This window comes from Triticum aestivum, chromosome 7D (genome assembly GCF_018294505.1).
Source record: "Triticum aestivum cultivar Chinese Spring chromosome 7D, IWGSC CS RefSeq v2.1, whole genome shotgun sequence".
In the NCBI taxonomy this organism is placed as follows: Eukaryota; Viridiplantae; Streptophyta; class Magnoliopsida; order Poales; family Poaceae; genus Triticum; species Triticum aestivum.
The window spans coordinates 142,890,495-142,914,165 of NC_057814.1; the positions used below are offsets into that span (position 1 = coordinate 142,890,495).

The 23,671-nt window shown below is 48.5% G+C and overlaps 1 protein-coding gene and 1 pseudogene across 1 annotated transcript; one reads left to right on the forward strand and one right to left on the reverse strand.

Moving 5' to 3' along the window:
* Positions 1–15,408, forward strand: part of LOC123170975 (uncharacterized) — a 16,676-nt pseudogene extending 1,268 nt beyond the window's left edge.
* Positions 15,409–15,479: 71 nt separating this feature from the next.
* LOC123170976 (uncharacterized) lies at positions 15,480–18,149 on the reverse strand. The gene is made up of 6 exons (XM_044588665.1): positions 17,992–18,149; positions 17,508–17,911; positions 17,072–17,280; positions 16,484–16,672; positions 16,098–16,284; positions 15,480–15,817 (listed from the first exon to the last, which is right to left on the reverse strand). The coding sequence occupies exons 2-6, from the start codon at positions 17,893–17,895 to the stop codon at positions 15,741–15,743; spliced, it is 1,050 nt and encodes a 349-aa protein (XP_044444600.1). The 5' UTR covers positions 17,896–17,911; positions 17,992–18,149; the 3' UTR covers positions 15,480–15,740.
* Between the last annotated feature and the right edge of the window lie 5,522 nt (positions 18,150–23,671).

Below are 23,671 nucleotides of genomic sequence, written 5' to 3' on the forward strand. Positions count from 1 at the left end.
AGTTTGTTGGAAGGGGTCCGTTGCAACCCCGTAATCAGTCCGTGCGTGTACCATTTTTGGCATAATTACTCACCTACATAGTTGTTCCGCTCATGCAGGATCCATATCTTGCATTGACCGGCCCTAGTCGAGCTATTGCCGTGTCGGTGGACCCTTCATACGTTGAGGTTTCCCTAAAAGTCAAGGGCGCTACTAAAGCCGAGGATAAAGACCTGAGCGATCTCGTTTTCGTGCACAGAACCGGACTTTTTCCGAGCGGTCTTTACCCTAGTAGGCTCAGCACGTTGGAACTCGCCTTCGACCATGTTACCCGCTCCGTGGAGGCTACAATCTGTGTAAAACTAATTGATGGGTCATGGCCAACCGGTTTCGGAGGTGTGATCACTGCCAGCAGCAGTTCTCGTGATGACCTGAAAGTCAAGTTACTTGATTCCGGAGATGACGGGTTGCCCGTAGATGCCAATGGCGTGATCAAGCTCTCGCGTTGTGTGGTTTCTGTTGGACATGTAGAGTCTCTGAACGTTTATGTCACTGCAGGTCGAGTTGATGAGAAACAAGTTGTTGAGAGTGGCAGGGCAACTTTTACGGCGCAGAGGGCTGGTGTTAGCCTCAGTGAGCTCTGCCTTGGCTTTTGTAGTATGAATGTTTGTGACACCCGAGTTTTTATTTGGATTTTTTTAAAAGATTTTTTTTTTTGACTTGAGGGAGGTGATTTAAATTTTTTTTTCAAAAAAAGAACTCTCCCTTTCAAATATTTTTTTATGGCAAAAGTTTTATTTGGATTCACCCAAGATCTGTCTTTGGTCTTGGAGGTTCTTGCCTTTCATTTGGACTCAAGACAAAATACTTTAAACTTGGAAAAATGCCTTTTGAAAATCTCTTTGAAATTTGCACTATGGCTTTTGGAATAATCCTTTACCACTTTCAACATTTCCCTCTTGCCATGGCCTTAGTGCAAATACTCTCTCCTAACCCTCCCCTCATCTTTGGATCATGTTTGGCATCTAATCCAGCAAGTTGAACCTCCCCTATGTCTATTTTTCCATTTAAATCTTATTCAAATAAATTTCTGTCCTCTATTCTATCCACTGGTGATTTACAAAGGAACTCTACTTTCTGTTTTGATTTTTGCCCCCAAACCAACTCCTCTCCCTAGTACTTTGAACCCTCAACCAAGATCCATGAAGATCCACTGGTCTTCAGTTCAAATTTTTCAAACTACACTTGCTGCAAGTTTGGACCAGATTTGTCAAATTTGGTGAAATTCATTCAAAACCTTCTCCAAAAATTCCAAGTAAAATCAGGCAGCCTCTGGGTGCATTGAGTGGTCACCTCACCAAGTGCCAGCTCCAGAATTTTTTTTCTCATAGCCAAATCATTCTGTCGAGCACCTGTAGTGCATGGTCATTGTCTAGTTCAGAAAATTCAGAGAACAGTTCAGTGGCTTACTGTCGTTTTCTTCAGAGATGGTTGTCGATCTCGCCAGTGCCACTGTGTCGCCTTGCTCCTCGTCCCCCCCCTTGTTCCTGCACCGCACGAACGCCTGGCACCTTGCGGGCGTCGGCGACGAGCAGCAGAAGGTGCGCCGCCCCGTGACCGACGCCAGCGGCGGCTTTGCGGCCGCCAGCGGGAGGCACGGCGCCGACGACGCCACCCAGCGCCGCCCAAACCACTGGAGCTCGCCGCGTGGCCTTCCACTCCCCCGAACGCGCTGCCGCTCTCGTCGTGAACCGCAGGGCGCGGAGCGCGCTCTCTGCCGCCGTCGAGCCCGTGCGGTCATCTCACCGTGGACCGACACCATTACGCCAAGACCAACTCCGTTTAGCTGTGGAATGACACCAGTAACCTCCACTGATGCTGCCTGTCCACTCAAACCTCCTGCCAATCCACTGCATCGCCGTAATCGCTCGCCGGAGATTCTCCGTTCACGGCCACCCCGTCGATCCGCCTATAAATAGAGGCCCCGAGCTTCAACTCGAGCATCCACCATCCCTGCACTCCACCTAGAGCACGCCTAGCCACTGGAAGAGCCCCGAGGAGGTCTCCTTCCTCTACTCCGGCCGCCGCGACCCGCCACGGGATCCAGCTCGATTCGCCCCCGTGTGTGCACCTCCGCCTCCCTTCTCTTGCCAGTAGCTTCACTATGCATCCCTCCTTCTGACCCGCGCTTCAATTCGAAGTTTGCAGCCCTCCACCGGAGTTCCCCATCCTCACCCGAGCCGCCGTCCGCCGGAGATAGTGTCGCCGTCGACGTGGTGCTCCCCGTTGGTCGAGTCCACCACCCACTGACGCGGGAGAGCACGTTGAAGCTCTTGGTACCCTCCGATCCTCCTAACTCGCCGTGGTTCGACGCCGGCATCCACCGCAGTCTTCGGGCGCCGGCGAGCTTTTCAAACCTGACATGTGGACCCCGCATGTCAGCCTCTGTTCTATTCTTTCGCGAACCGTTTTCTGTTGGCGCCTTAGGGCAAATACGTTTTCCCTCTTGAGCTTGCGCATTTCCAATCGAACCGTTTTCTGTTTTCTCAGTTAAAACCCTGGAACTTTTCTGTTTCATTACAGATAAGTCCCTGGACAGAAACCTTTATAACTTTTTAATAAAAAGGGATTTTTGAGTGATTCTTTTTCTGACAATCTTCAAATTTTGTCTAGTTTTTTATGGGATTTATTTGAAAAATATTTGGAAAAGTTTCTGTGCACCCATTGGTTTTCACGTTAGTGCCCGTTTTCGTGATTGCCGTAGGTTCCGGAAGAGGTGACGGAGCCGCGAACTTCGCCGAGCTAGACTCCGACTTCTCCGAACCAGGCAAGCATGTTTGAACATTTGATATGATGAGTGTTTGCATGTTTGCTTGAAAGTTTGTGCGTGGCATATGAGTGCCGGTAAATACCTCGTTGCTTGTAAGGCAACTACCCGCATGTTCCAAAGTCGCGATGATCTCTGATGAGAGATGGCCTAATCATGTGGTGACATGAAGGGCGGCAAGGTGGTACTGTTGTAGCATACCAGCCTTGCGTCATCCGACTTTCTCCGACGTTAACGTGGACGGAGTCACGTTATCGTTCTTTTCCCGCATATTCCAGAGTTGCGATGATCTCTGATGAGAGAATGGCCTAATCATGTGGTGACATGAAGGGCAGCAAGGTGGTACTGTTGTAGCATACCAGCCTTGCGTCATCCGACTTCCTCCGACGTTAACGTGGACGGAGTCACGTTATCGTTCTTTCCCCCTTCCGTGCTACCACATGTTTCATTTGCCAGGATGCGGTTTAGTAAGTTGGTAACCTCTTTCCGTGTACACACCAAACAGAGAGGCCGGGATGATGGTACCTTGGCCCAGGATTAAAGCCAGTCATCCGGTCAGGGGGCATGGGTGTTTCCGGTTGGGACCGAGAGGGGGGGCACCCCCTTAGAGCGCGCGTATAGAAATTTGATCCCATGCTACGCGAGGTTGTAGCCTCCCCGTCTCAAGGTTTTTCTTGAACGTTGCCGAGGGTGATCCCTGGCTTCGGAAGGTTGAATTGGGTGTGTACTGGTTAGACGTGTTTCTTCCAAAACACCGTAGACGGAACTAGTCCCCGTGACTACTGAAATCCGTTGGCTGTGGTTAAAGTACAAACTCTGCAGAGTCAATTCCTTCCAAATCATCATATCCATGATCAAGTAGTATAATCAGTATATCCATATCTATCCGCGTGAAAACTTGTCCTCGGTGAACAAGCTCAAATGGTAAATCCTGTTTAATTATTATTCCTGTGGATGGACTAAATTTTTATTCGTTTCGTACTTGTGATAATTTATGTTCCCGAACTATTGTATTATTGAGCTACAATATAAGCCCTTTATGTGACGTCGCTCAGACGTCCGACTGTGGCATGTTCGTCTTTTATTTTCTGTTATAAGCCCTTTATGTGATGTCGCTCAGACGTCCGACTGTGGCATTATTATTCTCGCAGTTTCCTCTCGAGGAGTCATTCAGACACTCGTTTGGCACCAGTATTATCATTCTTGCATTTTCCAATCGAGGAGTCAATTCAGACACTCGTTTGGCACCAGTATTATCATTCTTGCATTTTCCTCTCGAGGAGTCATTCAGACACTCGTTTGGCACCAGTATTATTATTCTTGCTTTTTTTCCTCTCGAGGAGTCATTTAGACCCTCGTCTGGCACCAGTATTACTATTTTTGCATTTTCCTCTCGAGGAGTCATTCAGACACTCGTTTGGCACCAGTATTACTATTCTGCAGTTTCCGCTCGAGGCGTCATTCAGACCCTCGCTTGGCACCCAGTATTTATTATCTCTATGTCTGAACACACTGGATAAATTGTTCATATGCTTCATGTTTACATTTGTTATATCTTATGTCCGAACTGTCTTGCGAGTACTTTCATAGTACTCACCTGGCTTGTTGATTTGGCCAGATGTTGACGAAGGCGATCTCTTGGATGAAGAGTTTGATAGCGCGTCCGAGGCCTAGAGGAGTCCCAGTCAGTCCTGCGCGATCCCGGATATTGGTCACTTGTATTATATACGCTTCCGCCACCCATAATAATTCTCCTCGAGCCTCACTCCGACGCTCGATGAGCTGTAGTCTTCAGGAGTCATATCACTCGCTTCGCGGTGATATTTCCACCACCATTATTATCATGAGTTAGTAGTATGCCACCCTATCCGCCGTCTTGTTTTATCGGCGTGCATGTAATAAATTGTTGGGCAGTCTCCGCTCAACCTTGTATTATATTTAGTACTCCTGGTATTTTTCTTCTGTGACCAAGATATTGTCTACCAGTGAGAAGGAATTCTTCCTTACTTGTCCGTAAAAGGGATTGGTCTCTCAATAATTATTTTATTGAAAAACCGGTCGTGACAAGCTTGGTATCAGAGCCAGGCTGACTGTAGGAAGCCACTAGGTGCGATCACTAATCGGTTATTAGCGTCTTTTGTGCTTTTTCAGCTTTTTGCAATTGTAGCTATTTTCTGTTGGTCATCATAAATTTATGACATGACTACTCAGGATTTTTGCCTACTTTTGTAGATGGCTGGCAGCAGTTGTGAGAATCGAGTGTTCACGAACGTGCCCGAGGGGTTTGTCAAGCTCCTCGTCTCCATCACCAAGCTCGCGATCGGGCCAGCAGCTCGCCCGGAGTTCACACTCTATCAGCACAAGCTCAGTGACGACGTGTCTATGCACCAAGCTGTGGTGCAATTCAAGGGAGGACGTTCTGCAGCTCGCCACTTCCGTTTTGTGGGAAGGGCCATGCCTACGGAGAGGCATGCCATGCAGATGGCTGCCCGTGAGGCGATAGCTCGCCTTCGGGACATCCTTCCTACGATGAAGACTCGTCGCTACCGATACCTCCCATGCCATGTGCCATACACCAGCCACTATGCGTTCGCCTGCCATCGGGGAGAGCGAGATGAAGCCATCGAGATGGTTGTGGAGTATCTCAAGGCGCTGGAGGAGTCTTTCGACAACCTCGTGGACGATCTTGTGGCTGCCCGCATGGACTTAGTCCGGGGCGGTCCTGCCAGCAGGAAGGAGCTTCTCAACACGGCGCCGCCTCTGACATTCGTCTCGTCTTCAGCCTCGTATGCACCGGCCATTTTGGCCACTGCTCGCCGTCTGCCTACCACTGAGGAGTTCGACCGAGTCATCGCTCCTACTCCAATCAGAGCCGCACCGCCTGCCGCACCCGCTCTACCACCAGTCGCCCCCGCACCATCACCGCAGCGCAGCGTCACGCGCCAGGAGCCAGCTAGAGAGGAGGTGGAGGTTGATTCTCCTGGACCGCTGAGTCTTGCCATCGGCAAGGGAAAGGAAATCTTCACCATCTCCGACTGAGAGCACCGAGTAGCCGCGCGTTATGTCTGCTTGTATGATGTGCTGTTTTATCTGTACGCTAGTTTGTATTGGTGTGTTTGCTGCCTTCCGGAGTAGTACGCTAGTCTAAATAACATGTCAGGATGTGTACGCGCATCCTGAGTGCTGTATCGTGTGTTTGCTTTTCGCATGTAAGATTTATGTTAAGCAGTTCTTCTCCATGCAAAATCGCTTATGTTTTCTTGAAAACCTTGAGATCTTTTAAATTTGTTGCCTTTGCAAGATTTTCCTTGTGCTGCACAGTTTTTCTCATGGGTTTTGCAATATAATACCCCAGACTGGAAAATGTCTCGCCCATGGACTCGCTCCATGCCCACTCAGCCAGAAGAGGTTTACGGGACACAGACTAGCAACAATTTCACTCAGGGTCAGTCCAGTCAACACGACAGCGAAGCAGCCCTGTCTCAAGTATGCCGTCTCTTCGAGCAAAGCCAGCAACAGCACCAAGAGATGATGAACCATGTCATCAATATGGGAAACCACCGTGAGCCCTATCAACAGCATTCCAAGTTATCTGAGTTACAGAAGACTCGCCCCTCAACTTTTGCTCACACCGATAGGCCGCTGGAAGCCGATGATTGGCTTCGTGACATTGAAAGGAAGCTGATCATTGCTCAGTGTTCAGATCATGAGAAGGTGCTTTATGCACCACACTACCTTACTGGAGCAGCTGCAGCATGGTGGGAAAATTTCCTGCACATGCATCCCAGTGAACGCAACATCACCTGGGAAGAGTTCAAGGAAGGATTCCATGGGGCACACATCCCGAGGAGCATCCTAAAGATCAAGAAGAGGGAGTTTGATGACCTGAAGCAAAGAGGCATGTCAGTAACAGAATACAATGGTCAGTTTACCCAGCTGTCTCGTTATGCCTACGACGAGCACATGACAGAAAATAAGAAGATGGAAAAATTCCTGGACGGCCTGGCACCAGCACTAAGATGCCAACTGATTGTACACACCTTTCCGGATTTTAAGACTCTGGTGGACAAGGCCATCACCTTGGAGAACGAGCGCCGTAGTCTGGAAGATATCCGTAAGCGGAAGAGGGACAAGACAACTCTTGCTCGCCACAACCGAAGCAAGGCTGAGGTTCCACGAACAGACACAAGGAGACCCACGACTACTGGACCAAGGCCCGTCGGACAGTTTCATGCCAGGGACAAGGAGTACACGTACCGTCCAGGGGTCACCTTCTATGCTTGTGGTCAAGAAGGGCATTATGCTAAACAGTGCCCAAAGCAAAGGAACCCGGCACCCAAGCCAGACAATGGTGGGAACAATCCAGCCCCCAAGCGCAACAATTTCAACCCCAACAACACCACAGGAAGGGTCACCTAAACCATGTGACCAGGGAAGAGGCGCAGAATGCCCCAGACATCGTGCTCGGTACATTCCCTGTCAACACAGTACCTGCCACGGTTTTGTTTGATTCTGGAGCTTCCCATTCGTTCGTTTCGAAGAGTTTTGTTTTGCAACATGGTTTTCCGATACTTCCCTTGGAAAAATCTATGATCATCAAGTCCCCCGGAAATAAGCAAATCGCTCAGGGTTACTGCCGAGGAGTGGTCATTGAATTCGAAGGACTACAATTCCACGCAAATCTCATCGTGTTGGAGAGTAAGGGACTGGATGTCATTTTAGGGATGGACTGGTTGACCACCAACAAAGGATTCATCGACTGTTTCAATCGGACAGTGATTCTCACTCACCATCACGGCAAGACAATAAGAGTTTCCGCTCAAGAAAGGCCGCGATCACAGCAACCAAAACTGAACAAAATGGACATTGCAGAACTGAGAAAAGTTCCAGTGGTATGCGAGTTTCCTGATGTGTTCCCTGAAGAACTACCCGGCATGCCACCAGACCGAGAGATAGAATTCAGCATCGAACTAGCACCTGGCACCGCTCCCATCTATAAGAAGCCATATAGAATGGCACCCTCAGAATTGGTGGAGTTGAAGAAGCAGATAAAGGAATTATTGGACAAAGGATTTATTCGAGCCAGCTCCTCACCATGGGGTTCGCCTGTGTTGTTCGCAAAGAAAAAGGATGGGACACTGAGACTGTGTATAGACTATCGAGCCCTCAACATGGTCACCATCAAAAACAAATATCCGATGCCACGGATAAATGATTTGTTTGACCAGCTCGCACAAGCCAAGGTATTCTCAAAGATTGATTTGAGATCGGGATATCACCAATTGAAAGTACGGACAGAAGATATCCCCAAGACAGCATTCACTTCCAGATATGGGTTATACGAGTTTACAGTGATGCCTTTTGGACTAACGAACGCCCCCGCATATTTCGTCCACCTCATGAACAAAGTGTTCATGAAATTCATGGACAAATTTGTTGTGGTATTCATTGACGATATTCTGGTTTACTCAAGGACACCAGAAGAGCATGCTGAGCACCTCAGAATTGTTTTGGGAGAATTGAGGAAACATCAGTTGTACGCCAAATTCAGCAAGTGCGAATTTTGGCTAAGACAAGTTGGTTTCTTAGGCCATATACTGAACCAAGAAGGCGTGGCCGTAGACCCAGAAAAAGTCAAGGCCATACTGGACTGGAAGCCACCCGCCAACGTTACTGATGTGCGGAGTTTCCTAGGAATGGCCGGATATTACAGAAGATTTATTGAAGGATTCTCCACTGTGGCAAAACCTATGACACAGTTGCTCAAGAAGGACAAGAAATTTGTATGGACGGAAGCATGCGAGCAGAGCTTCCAAGAACTAAAGAAGAAGCTGACAACCGCACCGGTATTAACTGTGCCAGACCTACACAAGAGCTTTGAAGTGTATTGTGACGCGTCCCGAAAAGGTCTCGGATGTGTACTAATGCAGGATGGCAAAGTAGTCGCATATGCCTCACGGCAGCTGCGAAAACATGAGGAAAATTACCCAACACATGACTTGGAGCTAGCAGCAGTTATACATGCACTCAAGGAGTGGAGGCACTTTCTGTTGGGAAATCGCTGTAAAATATATACGGACCATAAGAGCCTCAAATATATTTTCACACAGCCAGAGCTAAATTTACGCCAACGACGCTGGTTGGAATTGGTCAAGGACTATGATGTCGGCATTCACTACCACCCAGGGAAAGCAAATGTAGTGGCAGATGCCCTTAGTCGAAACCCCAGCCCGGACAATGACGGTCCGCAAAACTTGAGGCCTGAGTTTTAGCAAGAGTTCACTAGGCTCAACATGATGTTAGTCTCTGAGGGCACCGTATCAAATCTTGAGATACAACCCACCCTGGTGGAACAAATTAAGAAGGCTCAACAGGGACATCCCAACATCGAGGGTATAAAGAAGAAAATGAACCTTGGTAAGGCTTCAGAGTTCGTCACCGACAGTGAAGGGACACTATGGTACGGAGACAGACTTTGCGTACCAAACATTGAGGAACTCAAGCAACAAATCTTAACCGAAAGCCACACCGCTCCATACTCGATCCATCCTGGAGGAACCAAAATGTACAAGGACATTCAGGAAAGATTTTGGTGGCACGGTATGAAAAGAGATATAGCCACATTTATTGCTTGTTGCGATTCATGTCAGCGCATCAAGGCCGAGCATCAAAAGCCAGCAGGGCTACTCCAGCCTAACAGGATACCGGAGTGGAAATGGGATGAAATAGGAATGGATTTCATCGTCGGACTACCCCGATCACAACATGGGAATGATGCCATATGGGTCATCACAGACCGACTAACCAAGGTTGCTCATTTCATTCCAGTGAAGACTACCTACTCCACACAAAGACTGGCCAAACTTTATCTCTCCCGTATAGTTTGCTTGCATGGAGTCCCAAAGACTATAATATCAGACCGAGGCACACAATTCGTCTCCAAATTTTGGGATCACCTACAACAAGCTCTGGGCACGCAACTAACTTTCAGTACAACGTACCACCCTCAGACTGATGGACAAATGGAACGCGTAAACCAAATCCTAGAGGATATGCTAAGAGCCTGTGTGCTCACCTATGGATCCAGTCGGGAAGAGAGTTTGCCGTATGCCGAATTTGCTTACAACAACAGTTACCAATCCAGCTTACAAATGGCACCCTTTGAAGCATTGTACGGACGAAGGTGTCGTACCCCACTGAATTGGTCAGAAACAGGTGACAGCCGTATCTTCGGCCCGGACATGCTTAAAGAGGCCGAGGAGAAAGTTAAACAAATCAGGGACAGACTCAAGACAGCACAGAGCCGACAAAAGAGCTACTATGATCAGAAGCATCGTGAGGTCAGCTTTGAACCCGGTGATTCCGTATACCTCCGAGTATCTCCTATGAGGGGTCTGCAACGGTTCAAAATTAAGGGGAAGCTAGCCCCAAGATTTATTGGACCATTTTGTGTAAAGGCACGAAGAGGCACGGTAGCCTACCAACTAGACCTACCCAAGGAGCTGTCAGACGTCCATGACGTATTCCACGTCTCATAGTTGAGGAAATGTGTGAGTAACCCGGAGAAGCATGTACCTCATGAGAACATTGATATGCAGCCAGATCTCACCTACAGAGAAAGGCCGGTAAAGATATTGGAGGAATCTGAAAGAAGGACCCGTCAGAAAACGACAAGGTTTTTCAGGGTTCAGTGGAGCAACCACACTGAGGATGAAGCTAGATGGGAAAGGGAAGATTTCCTCCGGGCAGAGTATCCATATCTATTTGAGGACCAGCAGAAATCTCGAGGACGAGATTTTTCCTAAGGGGGTAGGTGTTGTGACACCCAAGTTTTTATTTGGATTTTTTTTAAAGATTTTTTTTTTTGACTTGAGGGAGGTGATTTAATTTTTTTTTTCAAAAAAAGAACTCTCCCTTTCAAATATTTTTTTATGGCAAAAGTTTTATTTGGATTCACCCAAGATCTGTCTTTGGTCTTGGAGGTTCTTGCCTTTCATTTGGACTCAAGACAAAATACTTTTCACTTGGGAAAATGCCTTTTGAAAATCTCTTTGAAATTTGCACTATGGCTTTTGGAATAATCCTTTACCACTTTCAACATTTCCCTCTTTCCATGGCCTTAGTGCAAATACTCTCTCCTAACCCTCCCCTCATCTTTGGATCATGTTTGGCATCTAATCCAGCAAGTTGAACCTCCCCTATGTCTATTTTTCCATTTAAATCTTATTCAAATAAATTTCTGTCCTCTATTCTATCCACTGGTGATTTACAACGGAACTCTACTTTCTGTTTTGATTTTTGCCCCCAAACCAACTCCCCTCCCTAGTACTTTGAACCCTCAACCAAGATCCATGAAGATCCACTGGTCTTCAGTTCAAATTTTTCAAACTACACTTGCTGCAAGTTTGGACCAGATTTGTCAAATTTGGTGAAATTCATTCAAAACCTTCTCCAAAAATTCCAAGTAAAATCAGGCAGCCTCTGGGTGCATTGAGTGGTCACCTCACCAAGTGCCAGCTCCAGAATTTTTTTTCTCATAGCCAAATCATTCTGTCGAGCACCTGTAGTGCATGGTCATTGTCCAGTTCAGAAAATTCAGAGAACAGTTCAGTGGCTTACTGTCGTTTTCTTCAGAGATGGTTGTCGACTTCGCCAGTGCCACTGTGTCGCCTTGCTCCTCTTCCCCTCCCCCTTGTTCCTGCACCGCACGAACGCCTGGCACCTTGCGGGCGTCGGCGACGAGCAGCAGAAGGTGCGCCGCCCCGTGACCGACGCCAGCGGCGGCTTTGCGGCCGCCAGCGGGAGGCACGGCGCCGACGACGCCACCCAGCGCCGCCCAAACCACCGGAGCTCGCCGCGTGGCCTTCCACTCCCCCGAACGCGCTGCCGCTCTCATCGTGAACCGCAGGGCGCGGAGCGCGCTCTCTGCCGCCGTCGAGCCCGTGCGGTCATCTCACCGTGGACCGACACCATTACGCCAAGACCAACTCCGTTTAGCTGTGGAATGACACCAGTAACCTCCACTGATGCTGCCTGTCCACTCAAACCTCCTGCCAATCCACTGCATCGCCGTAATCGCTCGCCGGAGATTCTCCGTTCACGGCCACCCCGTCGATCCGCCTATAAATAGAGGCGCCGAGCTTCAACTCGAGCATCCACCATCCCTGCATTCCACCTAGAGCACGCCTAGCCACTGGAAGAGCCCCGAGGAGGTCTACTTCCTCTACTCCGGCCGCCGCGACCCGCCACGGGATCCAGCTCGATTTGCCCCCGTGTGTGCACCTCCGCCTCCCTTCTCTTGCCAGTAGCTTCACTATGCATCCCTCCTTCTGACCCGCGCTTCAATTCGAAGTTTGCAGCCCTCCACCGGAGTTCCCCATCCTCACCCGAGCCGCCGTCCGCCGGAGATAGTGTCGCTGTCGACGTGGTGCTCCCCGTTGGTCGAGTCCACCACCCACCGATGCGGGAGAACACGCTGAAGCTCTTGGTACCCTCCGATCCTCCTAACTCGCCGTGGTTCGACGCCGGCGTCCACCGCAGTCTTCGGGCGCCGGCGAGCTTTTCAAACCTGACATGTGGACCCCGCATGTCAGCCTCTGTTCTATTCTTTCGCGAACCGTTTTCTGTTGGCGCCTTCGGGCAAATACGTTTTCCCTCTTGAGCTTGCGCATTTCCAATCGAACCGTTTTCTGTTTTCTCAGTTAAAACCCTGGAACTTTTCTGTTTCATTACAGATAAGTCCCTGGACAGAAACCTTTATAACTTTTTAATAAAAAGGGATTTTTGAGTGATTCTTTTTCTGACAATCTTCAAATTTTGTCTAGTTTTTTATGGGATTTATTTGAAAAATATTTGGAAAAGTTTCTGTGCACCCATTGGTTTTCACGTTAGTGCCCGTTTTCGTGATTGCCGTAGGTTCCGGAAGAGGTGACGGAGCCGCGAACTTCGCCGAGCTAGACTCCGACTTCTCCGAACCAGGCAAGCATGTTTGAACATTTGATATGATGAGTGTTTGCATGTTTGCTTGAAAGTTTGTGCGTGGCATATGAGTGCCGGTAAATACCTCGTTGCTTGTAAGGCAACTACCCGCATGTTCCAAAGTCGCGATGATCTCTGATGAGAGATGGCCTAATCATGTGGTGACATGAAGGGCGGCAAGGTGGTACTGTTGTAGCATACCAGCCTTGCGTCATCCGACTTTCTCCGACGTTAACGTGGACGGAGTCACGTTATCGTTCTTTTCCCGCATATTCCAGAGTTGCGATGATCTCTGATGAGAGAATGGCCTAATCATGTGGTGACATGAAGGGCAGCAAGGTGGTACTGTTGTAGCATACCAGCCTTGCGTCATCCGACTTCCTCCGACGTTAACGTGGACGGAGTCACGTTATCGTTCTTTCCCCCTTCCGTGCTACCACATGTTTCATTTGCCAGGATGCGGTTTAGTAAGTTGGTAACCTCTTTCCGTGTACACACCAAACAGAGAGGCCGGGATGATGGTACCTTGGCCCAGGATTAAAGCCAGTCATCCGGTCAGGGGGCATGGGTGTTTCCGGTTGGGACCGAGAGGGGGGCACCCCCTTAGAGCGCGCGTATAGAAATTTGATCCCATGCTACGCGAGGTTGTAGCCTCCCCGTCTCAAGGTTTTTCTTGAACGTTGCCGAGGGTGATCCCTAGCTTCGGAAGGTTGAATTGGGTGTGTACTGGTTAGACGTGTTTCTTCCAAAACACCGTAGACGGAACTAGTCCCCGTGACTACTGAAATCCGTTGGCTGTGGTTAAAGTACAAACTCTGCAGAGTCAATTCCTTCCAAATCATCGTATCCATGATCAAGTAGTATAATCAGTATATCCGTATCTATCCGCGTGAAAACTTGTCCCCGGTGAACAAGCTCAAATGGTAAATCCTGTTTAATTATTATTCCTGTGGATGGACTAAATTTTTATTCGTCTCGTACTTGTGATAATTTATGTTCCCGAACTATTGTATTATTGAGCTACAATATAAGCCCTTTATGTGACGTCGTTCAGACGTCCGACTGTGGCATGTTCGTCTTTTATTTCTGTTATAAGCCCTTTATGTGATGTCGCTCAGACGTCCGACTATGGCATTATTATTCTCGCAGTTTCCTCTCGAGGAGTCATTCAGACACTCGTTTGGCACCAGTATTATCATTCTTGCATTTTCCTCTCGAGGAGTCATTCAGACACTCGTTTGGCACCAGTATTATTATTCTTGCTTTTTTTCCTCTCGAGGAGTCATTCAGACCCTCGTTTGGCACCAGTATTACTATTTTTGCATTTTCCTCTCGAGGAGTCATTCAGAAACTCGTTTGGCACCAGTATTACTATTCTGCAGTTTCCGCTCGAGGCGTCATTCAGACCCTCGCTTGGCACCCAGTATTTATTATCTCTATGTCTGAACGCACTGGATAAATTGTTCATATGCTTTATGTTTACATTTGTTATATCTTATGTCCGAACTGTCTTGCGAGTACTTTCATAGTACTCACCTGGCTTGTTGATTTGGCCAGATGTTGACGAAGGCGATCTCTTGGATGAAGAGTTTGATAGCGCGTCCGACGCCTAGAGGAGTCCCAGTCAGTCCTGTGCGATCCCGGATATTGGTCACTTGTATTATATACGCTTCCGCCACCCGTAATAATTCTCCTCGAGCCTCACTCCGATGCTCGATGAGCTGTAGTCTTCAGGAGTCATATCACTCGCTTCGCGGTGATATTTTCACCACCGTTATTATCGTGAGTTAGTAGTATGCCACCCTATCCGCCGTCTTGTTTTATCGGCGTGCATGTAATAAATTGTTGGGCAGTCTCCGCTCAACCTTGTATTATATTTAGTACTCCTGGTATTTTTCTTCTGTGACCAAGATATTGTCTACCAGTGAGAAGAGAATTTTTCCTTACTGGTCCGTAAAAGGGATTGGTCTCTCAATAATTATTTTATTGAAAAACCGATCGTGACAATGTTACCGTTGCTTGGTCCTGTTTCCGTCATGAGTGGTAACTCTCTTGGAAGGCTGGTGTTGGCGGGAAAGGAAACACCATTAGTTGAACCGACTTATGTTTCCCTGTCTAGTGGGTGTTGTACCATTTGCATGCTCAACTGGTGTATGGTGTTGGTGTTTTGTTGTAGTACTAGCTAATGATGATATGGGAATATATATGTTCTAGTGTTGTTGCTTGTATGGATCAGAAAGTAATATTTGGCCACTTCGCTAGCTCTAGTTTATACTTATGTATGTGTAATTGTTTCGACTAACTCATTTTGGCTCAAGACATAAGTGAGATATAATTGCTTTTTTTACATGAGCATATAATTGCCTCTTGAAATAGAAAATATCTATATAGTCCTTTCAGATGTGTGTATACTAGATGACACCCTGCTCGTTGCTGCCGGAGTTGCCTACAATATATTTCAGTGAGATTCGGGTATATAACTGAATATTTCGATTAACAATATGAGAACTAAAACTGAAAATACATGTAACTATGAAATATTTATTGAATATTTAATATAATTAAAACATTTGACTGTGTATGTAGAGATGAATATGCTAGCAGGAACCAACTACGAGTCCTGACTCTTGAGGGACATGGTACAAGATAAATTTACCAACAAAATCACTAGCTCAGGGGTACACATTTGCAAAGATAGCACAAACAAGTTGATGCATTTGAAACGATATAATATGTTTATGGGTCAGGGAACTACACTGAAAGTAAAGGCAAACCACAGACAGCGGAACATTTGCATCTAACCAAAAGAACACGACACATCACGATGATAAACCAGGTCCAACTAGCTGAGATAGCGCAAACAAGCTGTACAGCTCATTCCATGCTGTTTCTAAGAGGCCTCTTCTAAGATTGAAAACAGTGCAACGTTGCACTTGCAGAGACAAAAGACCAGACTTTAGCCTTGCACAATTATATTGCATTCATCATCATCATTGGCCGGAAAGTGCCAAAGCCATGTCTCGAAACTAAAGCCTGTACATATACCAGACAAGGTAGGATCAGTTGAGTGTGATGTCATCTCGAGAAAACATTGCGCAAAAAATTGACGAGTGTAATTTAGTTACAGAATGCATAATATCTGTAGCTTATCTAATTATGCCAATGTTGTGGATATGTGATTGAGACAAAACTTTGACTGATCACATAATGACTACTTCCCTAGCTATTACATCCACCATTTTCGCCCCATCACAGTAAGAATGTCTAAACTGACCGGCACAAGTACAAAAATATGTGCTGCTAGTTAACTTACATGTGGATAGTTGCGCAACCAGTTTGATGTTAATCTGCATGGCACTGACAAAACGACTCAACAACTTTAAAATCCTGCAAACCCTCCCATCAACATCTCCACATCTGATTTCCACAATATTAAGATGTTTGGATATTGCAGGTAATTTTTCCAATGGATAGCTCAGCACAGTAATAAACTCCCGTCTCTGTAGTGAACAAAAAAGAATCATCAAGATCTGAGCAATGATGCATAACAGAAATGTGAATAAAGATCAACCGACACTGCATAAAAAAGGTGTCCATTAAGATCGATGAATACACGTACATACGTATATTCAAAAGAAGCAGTCGATTATGCACCGTAACTTGAATAACATATCTCTTATAGATTCAGGAAGCATATACCTTAGATAGTCGAAGAATGAGCTTCTCAAGAACAGGTGAATGCTCGAGAATGCAAAGTAGTGCACGGAAGTCAGTAGCCACACACCACTCATTGAGCAACAATGTCTTCAAGTTACTAAATGTAGGACACCACCTCAAATCCCTTCCAAATAAAGCTGGTGAAAGTATGAACAATTCATACTTTAGGCATAAAGGGGCAATTCACTGGAAAGTGAGTGCATAGCAGGTTTGGATAGGCATTTGAAAAGTCACACCATGAGAATGTAATGCAGGACATCCATATAAAGCACATGCTATATTCAGCAAGTTTCTATACAATTACAGACAAATAATTCACATATTGACCATGTATGGCTAGAGTTCTATATAAATATCCACTTAACACTTGTATTCCGAGGCCAACTAATTCACATGTTTAAATGAAAAAAAAGAACACAATTTAGAAGCCTATCTTCTGGCAATCCATGTAAATATAATTGTTAAGTCGTTTGTATCTAAATATGGACATAGAATCTTCAAAAGAACCTAGGGGATGAAAGAAAATAACACTTTTAAACTGAGAGTAAAGATGGGAGTTCCAAGTAATACCATTCCAGGTTCAGCTACCAGCTCCAAATGTATAGCACTGGACAAACCTCCGAGAAGCACGCAGCGGCTGCCATGGTCACCATCACCAGTACATTCTGCACAAATGCCACAGCATTCCTTAAAAGCACCTCTTATGCAGCAATCTCTCGAGTATGCTGCAGGCTTCACAAATGCTGTTTCCAGTGAAGGCATGCTTTCAAGAAAAGGAACTATACAAGAATCAAGTAGCAGCCAAACGAGACTATGCATTGATATACTAGGCCGACAGTCACAGAAGAAGTAGCAGCTGTCGATGTTGAGACGCTTCACAGACTGGGACGAGATCTTGTCAAGATGTAATCTGCAATCTGCCATCTTAAGATCCTCCAGTGCTGGGCAGCTTGCGAAGTCAAGAACATCTCCTTCTAAAACCATCTCGGTGAACTCCAATTTTCTCAGATGCCGGGAGACCAGAGGAGGGTTTTCCAGCATGGCGAAGGAGACATCGAGCACCTGAGCTTGGCCGGACAAAATTCGTCGGATCCAAGCTTCGGCGTGCGCGTAATCTTCGACCAATCATCGAAGTCCAGCTTGGCCTCCTCCAGAATCGAGTCATGGTCGCCGGGGGACAGCAGAGCGTCGAAGAAATCCTTGAGATGTTCGGGCTTGTCGCTGTCCCACCCATCGTCGGGGCTGAGGTGCAGGCGACGGATGGATCTCCACGCGTGGCGCCAGCGACCGGCGAGCACGCTCGTCTGGACGGCGTCACGCGCCGGCAGGAAGCCGAGGACGTGCTGGAGAACGCCGTCCGGCAGAGCGCTGATCCGGTCTTCGCCGCCGAGCATGGATGCTGCTGTGAGCCTTTGACAAGAAAACAATGACGAAATGAAACAAAGAAGCGGAGAAAAAAAAGGCACGGGTAGAAGACGAGCTTGCCTTACCGAGCTTAGCTTCGCTCGCCGCTGCGCGGGGCCATGGCGGCGGCACAAATGCAGCGAATCGTCCAACCCCAACAGAAAAGACAGCTCTCTGTTTCAGCTCAAGATGGAGCGGTGGAGCGCAGTTAAAGCTCACTCGGTGTTGTTGGGTGTCTTGATTGCTGAACCTCACTGGCTCACTGTTGACCACAGCTCTTCTGGCCATGGCGGGCCAGCGTGTAACGGGACTATACGCTGCAGTGACTTTGCCTTGCACAGCACTGTAACGCTCGCGTGATCGCGTCCTTGCTTCTGCAGGTCGTAGACCTTCTTTTTTAAACTAGCGCCGTGACCGTGACAAATCCCTTCGAATTTTGTGCAAACCCTTAGAGCAACTGCCCACTTAAACGGATGCACCCTTTATCTGTTTAGGCCGGCCAAACGGACGTGCGCATCCGTTTTTTGATTTGAGTTCATAGATGTGTCTAATAGAAGGCATACCCATTTTTTCCCGCATGATCGAAATAAAATTTAGAAAAATATAATTAAACATAAGTGGCCGGTCAAAGTCCTTTTAAACAGTAATTAAACATAAAAAACAGCTTGCACGCTGCCCTAGTCGTCCACCTTGCCCTCGCCCTTGCCGTCGTTATCACCGCCGGTGAGGTCGATGAAGACGGGGGGCGGCCAAGCCCAGCCCTGGCGGCTTGATAGGCCGCCAGGGTTGAATTCTCCGGCATCTGCGGCGGCGGCGACATTGTGGCGAGGCGAGCGCGCTCCTCCTCCTTCTGGCGGCGCTCCTCCTCCTCGCGCTCCCTGTGCATGCGTGATGTCTACTATGCAACTTTATTCTTGTAGACTTGTGTTGGGCCTCCAAGCGCAGAGTTTTGTAGGATAGTAGCAATTTTCCCTCAAGTGGATGACCTAAGGTTTATCAATCCGTGGGAGGTGTAGGATGAAGATGGTCTCTCTCAAACAACCATGCAACCAAATAATAAAAAGTCTCTTGTGTCCCCAACACACCAAATACAATGGTAATTTGTATAGGTGCACTAGTTCGACGAAGAGATGGTGATACAAGTATAGTAATGATAGTAGATATTGATTTTTGTAATAGAAACAATAAAAAACAGCAAGATAGCAAGTAACAAAAGTGAGCACAAACGGGATTGCAATGCTTGAAAATGAGGCCTAGAGTCCGTACTTTCGCTAGTGCAATCTCTCATCAATGCTAATATAATTGGAACATATAACCATCCCTCAACGTGCGATAAAGAATCAATCCAAAGTTCCTATCTAGCGGAGAACATAAGAAGAAATCGTTTGTAGGGTACGAAACCACCTCGAAGCTATTCTTTCCAATCGATCTATCCAAGAGTTCATACTAAAATAACACCAAATAATTTCAGATTCATAATACTCAATCCAACACAAAATATCTCAAAGAGTGCCCCAAGATTTCTATCGGGGAAACAAAGACAAGAATGTGCATCAACCCCTATGCGTAGATTGCCCAAATGTCACCTCGGGAATCCACGAGTTGAGTGCCAAAACACATATCAAGTGAATCGATATGATACCCCATTGTCACCACGGGTATTCATAGCAAGACATACATCAAGTGTTCTCAAGTCCATAAAAGCATTATATCCGATAAAACGAAATCTCAAAGGAAAAACTCATTTCATCACAACAAGATAGAGAGGGGAAAACACCATATGATCCGACTATATTAACAAAACCCATGATACATCAAGATCGTGACATCTCAAGAACACGAGAGAGTGAGGTTAAACACATAGCTACTAGTACAAACCCTTAGCTCCGAGGGTGGACTACTCCCTCCTCATCATGGTGGCTGCCGGGATGATGAAGATGGCCACCAGTGATGATTTCCCCCTCCGTCGGAGTGCCGAAACGGGGTCTAAATTGGTTTTTCGTGGCTACAGAGGCTTGCGGCGGCGGAACTTCTGATCTAGGGTTACCCCCAGGGGTTTTGTTGAGGATATGGACCTGGGGGTCACTCGCCAGGAGGGCCGGGTTACTCCAAGGATCATTACCAGAAGCCCGGAGCTAAGTTTCAGGATAATGGGCCAGAGATGGGCTGAGACCCGGATATGGCTTAAAGCCCGTAGTTACAATCATTGTTATAGTAGACTTGTAGTGTAAGGCAAGTATTGTTTTAGAGCCCGAGCCGGACACTCTTATGAGCCGGCTCGGGACTCTAAGGGCTGCTGGGCGTCAGCCTCCCTATATAAAGGGACGACCCGGCAGCGGTTTGGGGACGACAACAATCTCTCCGAGAGCCGGGATAAGTGTTTAGTTCCCTGGCGATCGTAACCCTAATCAATAACACCTCGAACTGGACGTAGGCTTTTACCTTCACCGTAAGGGGCCGAACCAGTATAAACCCTCGTGTTCCTTGTCCCGCATAACCCCTTCAAGCTTCCTAGTTGCGATGGCTCCACGACTAAGTCCTAGCCCAAGGACATCTGCCGTGACAATTCCACGACAGTTGGCGCCCACCGTGGGGCGAGCGCTCGGTGGATTTGAGTTCTTGAAGGGCAGCTTCGAAGGGCTCAAGGGATACGCTGTGGGCCGGATGACCAAGAGTCGTCGCGGCAGGCTCTACATCGACGACGCGGACTGGGGCCCCGACGCCGGCTCAGTGGAGTACGGGTACCGGGTCCCCTTTGGCGGAATTCATGTCTTCATTGGCAAGATTGGTGAGCCGGGCCCCGAGCCGGGTCTCTGCGCCGATCTCATCGAAACGGCTCAGCGCGCCCGATCCGCCCGGGCCCGGCCTGCCTTAAAACGCGCTTTTGTGGGATGCATCCATGGAAGGCCCTCCGATCCATCTGGGTCTGGGGATGAGGCGGCCGCCGGCTCTGACGGCGAGTCGGCCGCTGATGAGTCAAACTCGTTGTACCAACTTCAAGATGGCAGGCTCATGAGTTATTCCGATGGCAACAGTATTCCGGACCTTTTTGAGCCGCCAAGTCAGGTTGGAGTTTTTATGGCTGGTGCGCAGCCTGTTCAGAACCCCGCTACCGGATCAGAAAATCCGGAGCCTTCCCCGGCTCAGGTGCTGATGGATCTCACAGATAAGATGACGGCCCTGTTAACTGCCACGGTTGACCCGGCAGATCAAGCCCAGCATGACGCGGAGGTGGCACAGTTAAAATTGGATCTGATGAAAGCAAAAGAGGATCTTGCAGCAGAAGGGATCAGGCTGGCGGCGGAGCGGGCGGCTCTCGACGCCCGGGCTCAGTTGATTCAGGCGCAGTCCTTCCAACTCACGATGGATCAGAACGCGGCCAACGAGGTCATGAGAAGGAGGCATCAGAAGGCCCAATCTCGACTCCCGCCGGTTTACGATCCGCGCAATCTATTCAACACGCCGGGTGCGTGATCCAGTAACCCACCAGGGGTCATTGCGCCCGGGTCGGGACCCCTTATTCAGCCACTAGTAATGGGGCCTCCCCAGGCGCCCCTTCCCCGCCTCAGTATGTGCCAATACCCCCGGGTCATTACGATAACCCGCTGGAGAACATGGTAGCAGCGGCAGCACGACTGGCGGCTCTTCCCGTTGACGGCAATTCTCCGGCAGCCGTGGAAACCCGCCGGGTCAGGGAACTCCTGCAGACGGCCCTAGCGCAGCAAGAGGCGTACTCCTACAGCCGGGACAGGATCCACTCAACTCCTCGCCCAGGCCAGAGCCCGAGCTACAGTCGGCACATGGTCTCGGCGACCGGCTCAAGTAATGTCCGACGCCATGGCCCGGCTCATGTTGGAACCTTCTACGCCGCAGACCAAGCACGGCAAGAGGCGGAGCAGGTGCCGCAATTGACGGCTTATCAGACCCCCCCGGCTTATCCAACGGCGTCCGTTGATGTGGGTATTTCTACCAGGACCGGGGGTGTCCCTTGTTTGGTGCCGGCCATCCGTAATGAACGTTTACCTAAGGATTTCAAGGGCCCTAGGAAGGTGCCTAACTATACAGCTGACTTACAGCCTGCGGCCTGGATTGAGAGTTATGAGATGGCCATGGAACTGCTAGAGGTCAGCGAGGCGGCCATGGCCAAATATTTCACCATGATGTTAGATGGAACTGCCCGCACGTGGTTAAAAGGGCTGCCACCGAACTCCATTGGGTCTTGGACTGAGCTGAAGGCCCGGTTCATTCAAAACTTCAAGGATACCTGTAGGCAGTCTATGTCAATTGTGGATTTGACTAACTGTAAGCAGCAGGAGGGTGAGTCCACGACCCATTGGGTTCGCCGGGTCAAGGAGATCATACATTCATCAGATAAGATGGACGCCGGCTCTGCAGTCTTGATGTTAGAACAGAACTGTCGTTTTGTGCCCCTAAAGATGAAGCTTGGGCGGCTTAAACGTGACTGCACGGATATGGGTACACTAATGGCGGCTCTTGTCAAATACGCTGATTCCGATGGTACCAAGGATCCCCCTTCAGATGATGAAAGGACAGGGAAGGGAAAGAAGAACGGCAACGGCAAGGGCCCTCAGTTTAACCCGGGGAATCAAGGAGGAGGCAAGCGCAAGGCCGATGGCAGCCTGGAGTTCGTAGCCAACACCCAAGGCAACAACCAGCGACGCAAGGGGAGGCCCCCTCCCCGAGGCGGCGGGTCAGGACCTTCTCTGGAGCAGCTGTTGAATGAACCTTGTCCGAGACACGGCTCTAGAGAGAAGCCAGCGACTCATCTGTGGAAGGATTGTGCTATCATGAAGGCCTTTAAAAACTACAATGGCCCGGGCGGCGGCCCAGGCGCAGGCGGCTCCGGCGCTGGCGGCTCTCATGGCCCGGGTGGCGGGTCAAATTCCGGTCCTCAGAACGGTCAAGGGGGCTTCAATCAACAGTCTGGTCAGGGTCATCAACAGCAACAGGGGGGTTATCAGACCAACCCGAAGCAACTTAGCGGTGGACAGTATCACGTGTTCACCACTAGTTTGTGCAAACGAGACGAGAAGCTTCACAAGAGGGCTGTTAATTCTGTTGAGCCGGCGGTTCCACGCTACTTACGGTGGTCGGAGCAGCCCATAGTGTGGAGTAGGGAGGATCACCCTCCCCGGGTGGATAACCTGGGCCACCTGGCCCTAGTAGTGGCTCCTCAGGTGGGAGGCTATAAGTTCACAAAGGTACTCATGGATGGAGGCAGCAGTATCAACATCCTCTATTATGAGACTTTCCGTCGTATGGGGCTAGTTGATAAGAACCTCAGCCAGTCAAATACTATCTTCCATGGTGTGGTACCCGGTAAGTCGGCTTATCCAGTCGGCAAGATCGAATTGGAAGTGGCTTTTGGTGATGAAAACAACTACAGGGTGGAGAAGTTGACCTTTGAGGTGGTCAAGATAAGAAGTCCATACCATGCTATATTCGGACGGCCGGCTTACGCCAAATTCATGGCACGGCCGTGTTATGTGTACTTACAGCTCAAGATGCCGGGTCACAATGGGACCATTACAGTTCACGGCAGCCGGAAGGTGGCTCTGGAGTGTGAGGAAGGTGACGCGGCTTATGCAGAGTCTGTTTGTGCCACAGAAGAGTTGAAATTTTATAAAGACAATGTTGACCCAACAGATATGACCTCTCTGAAAAAGCCAACCACGGAGAATGAACCAGCAATGAAGTTTAAATCAGCCGATGAGACTAAACTTGTTGATTTTGTTCCAGGTGACT

Coding starts and splice junctions, on each gene's coding strand:
- LOC123170976 (XM_044588665.1), bottom strand. CDS start 17,895: ATGCTCGGCGGCGAAGACCGGATCAGCGCTCTGCCGGACGGCGTTCTC. Junction 16,673..17,071: donor TGGTAGCTGAACCTGGAATG/GTATTACTTGGA, acceptor ATTGCCCCTTTA/TGCCTAAAGTATGAATTGTT. Junction 15,818..16,097: donor GGTTGCGCAACTATCCACAT/GTAAGTTAACTA, acceptor GTATATGTACAG/GCTTTAGTTTCGAGACATGG.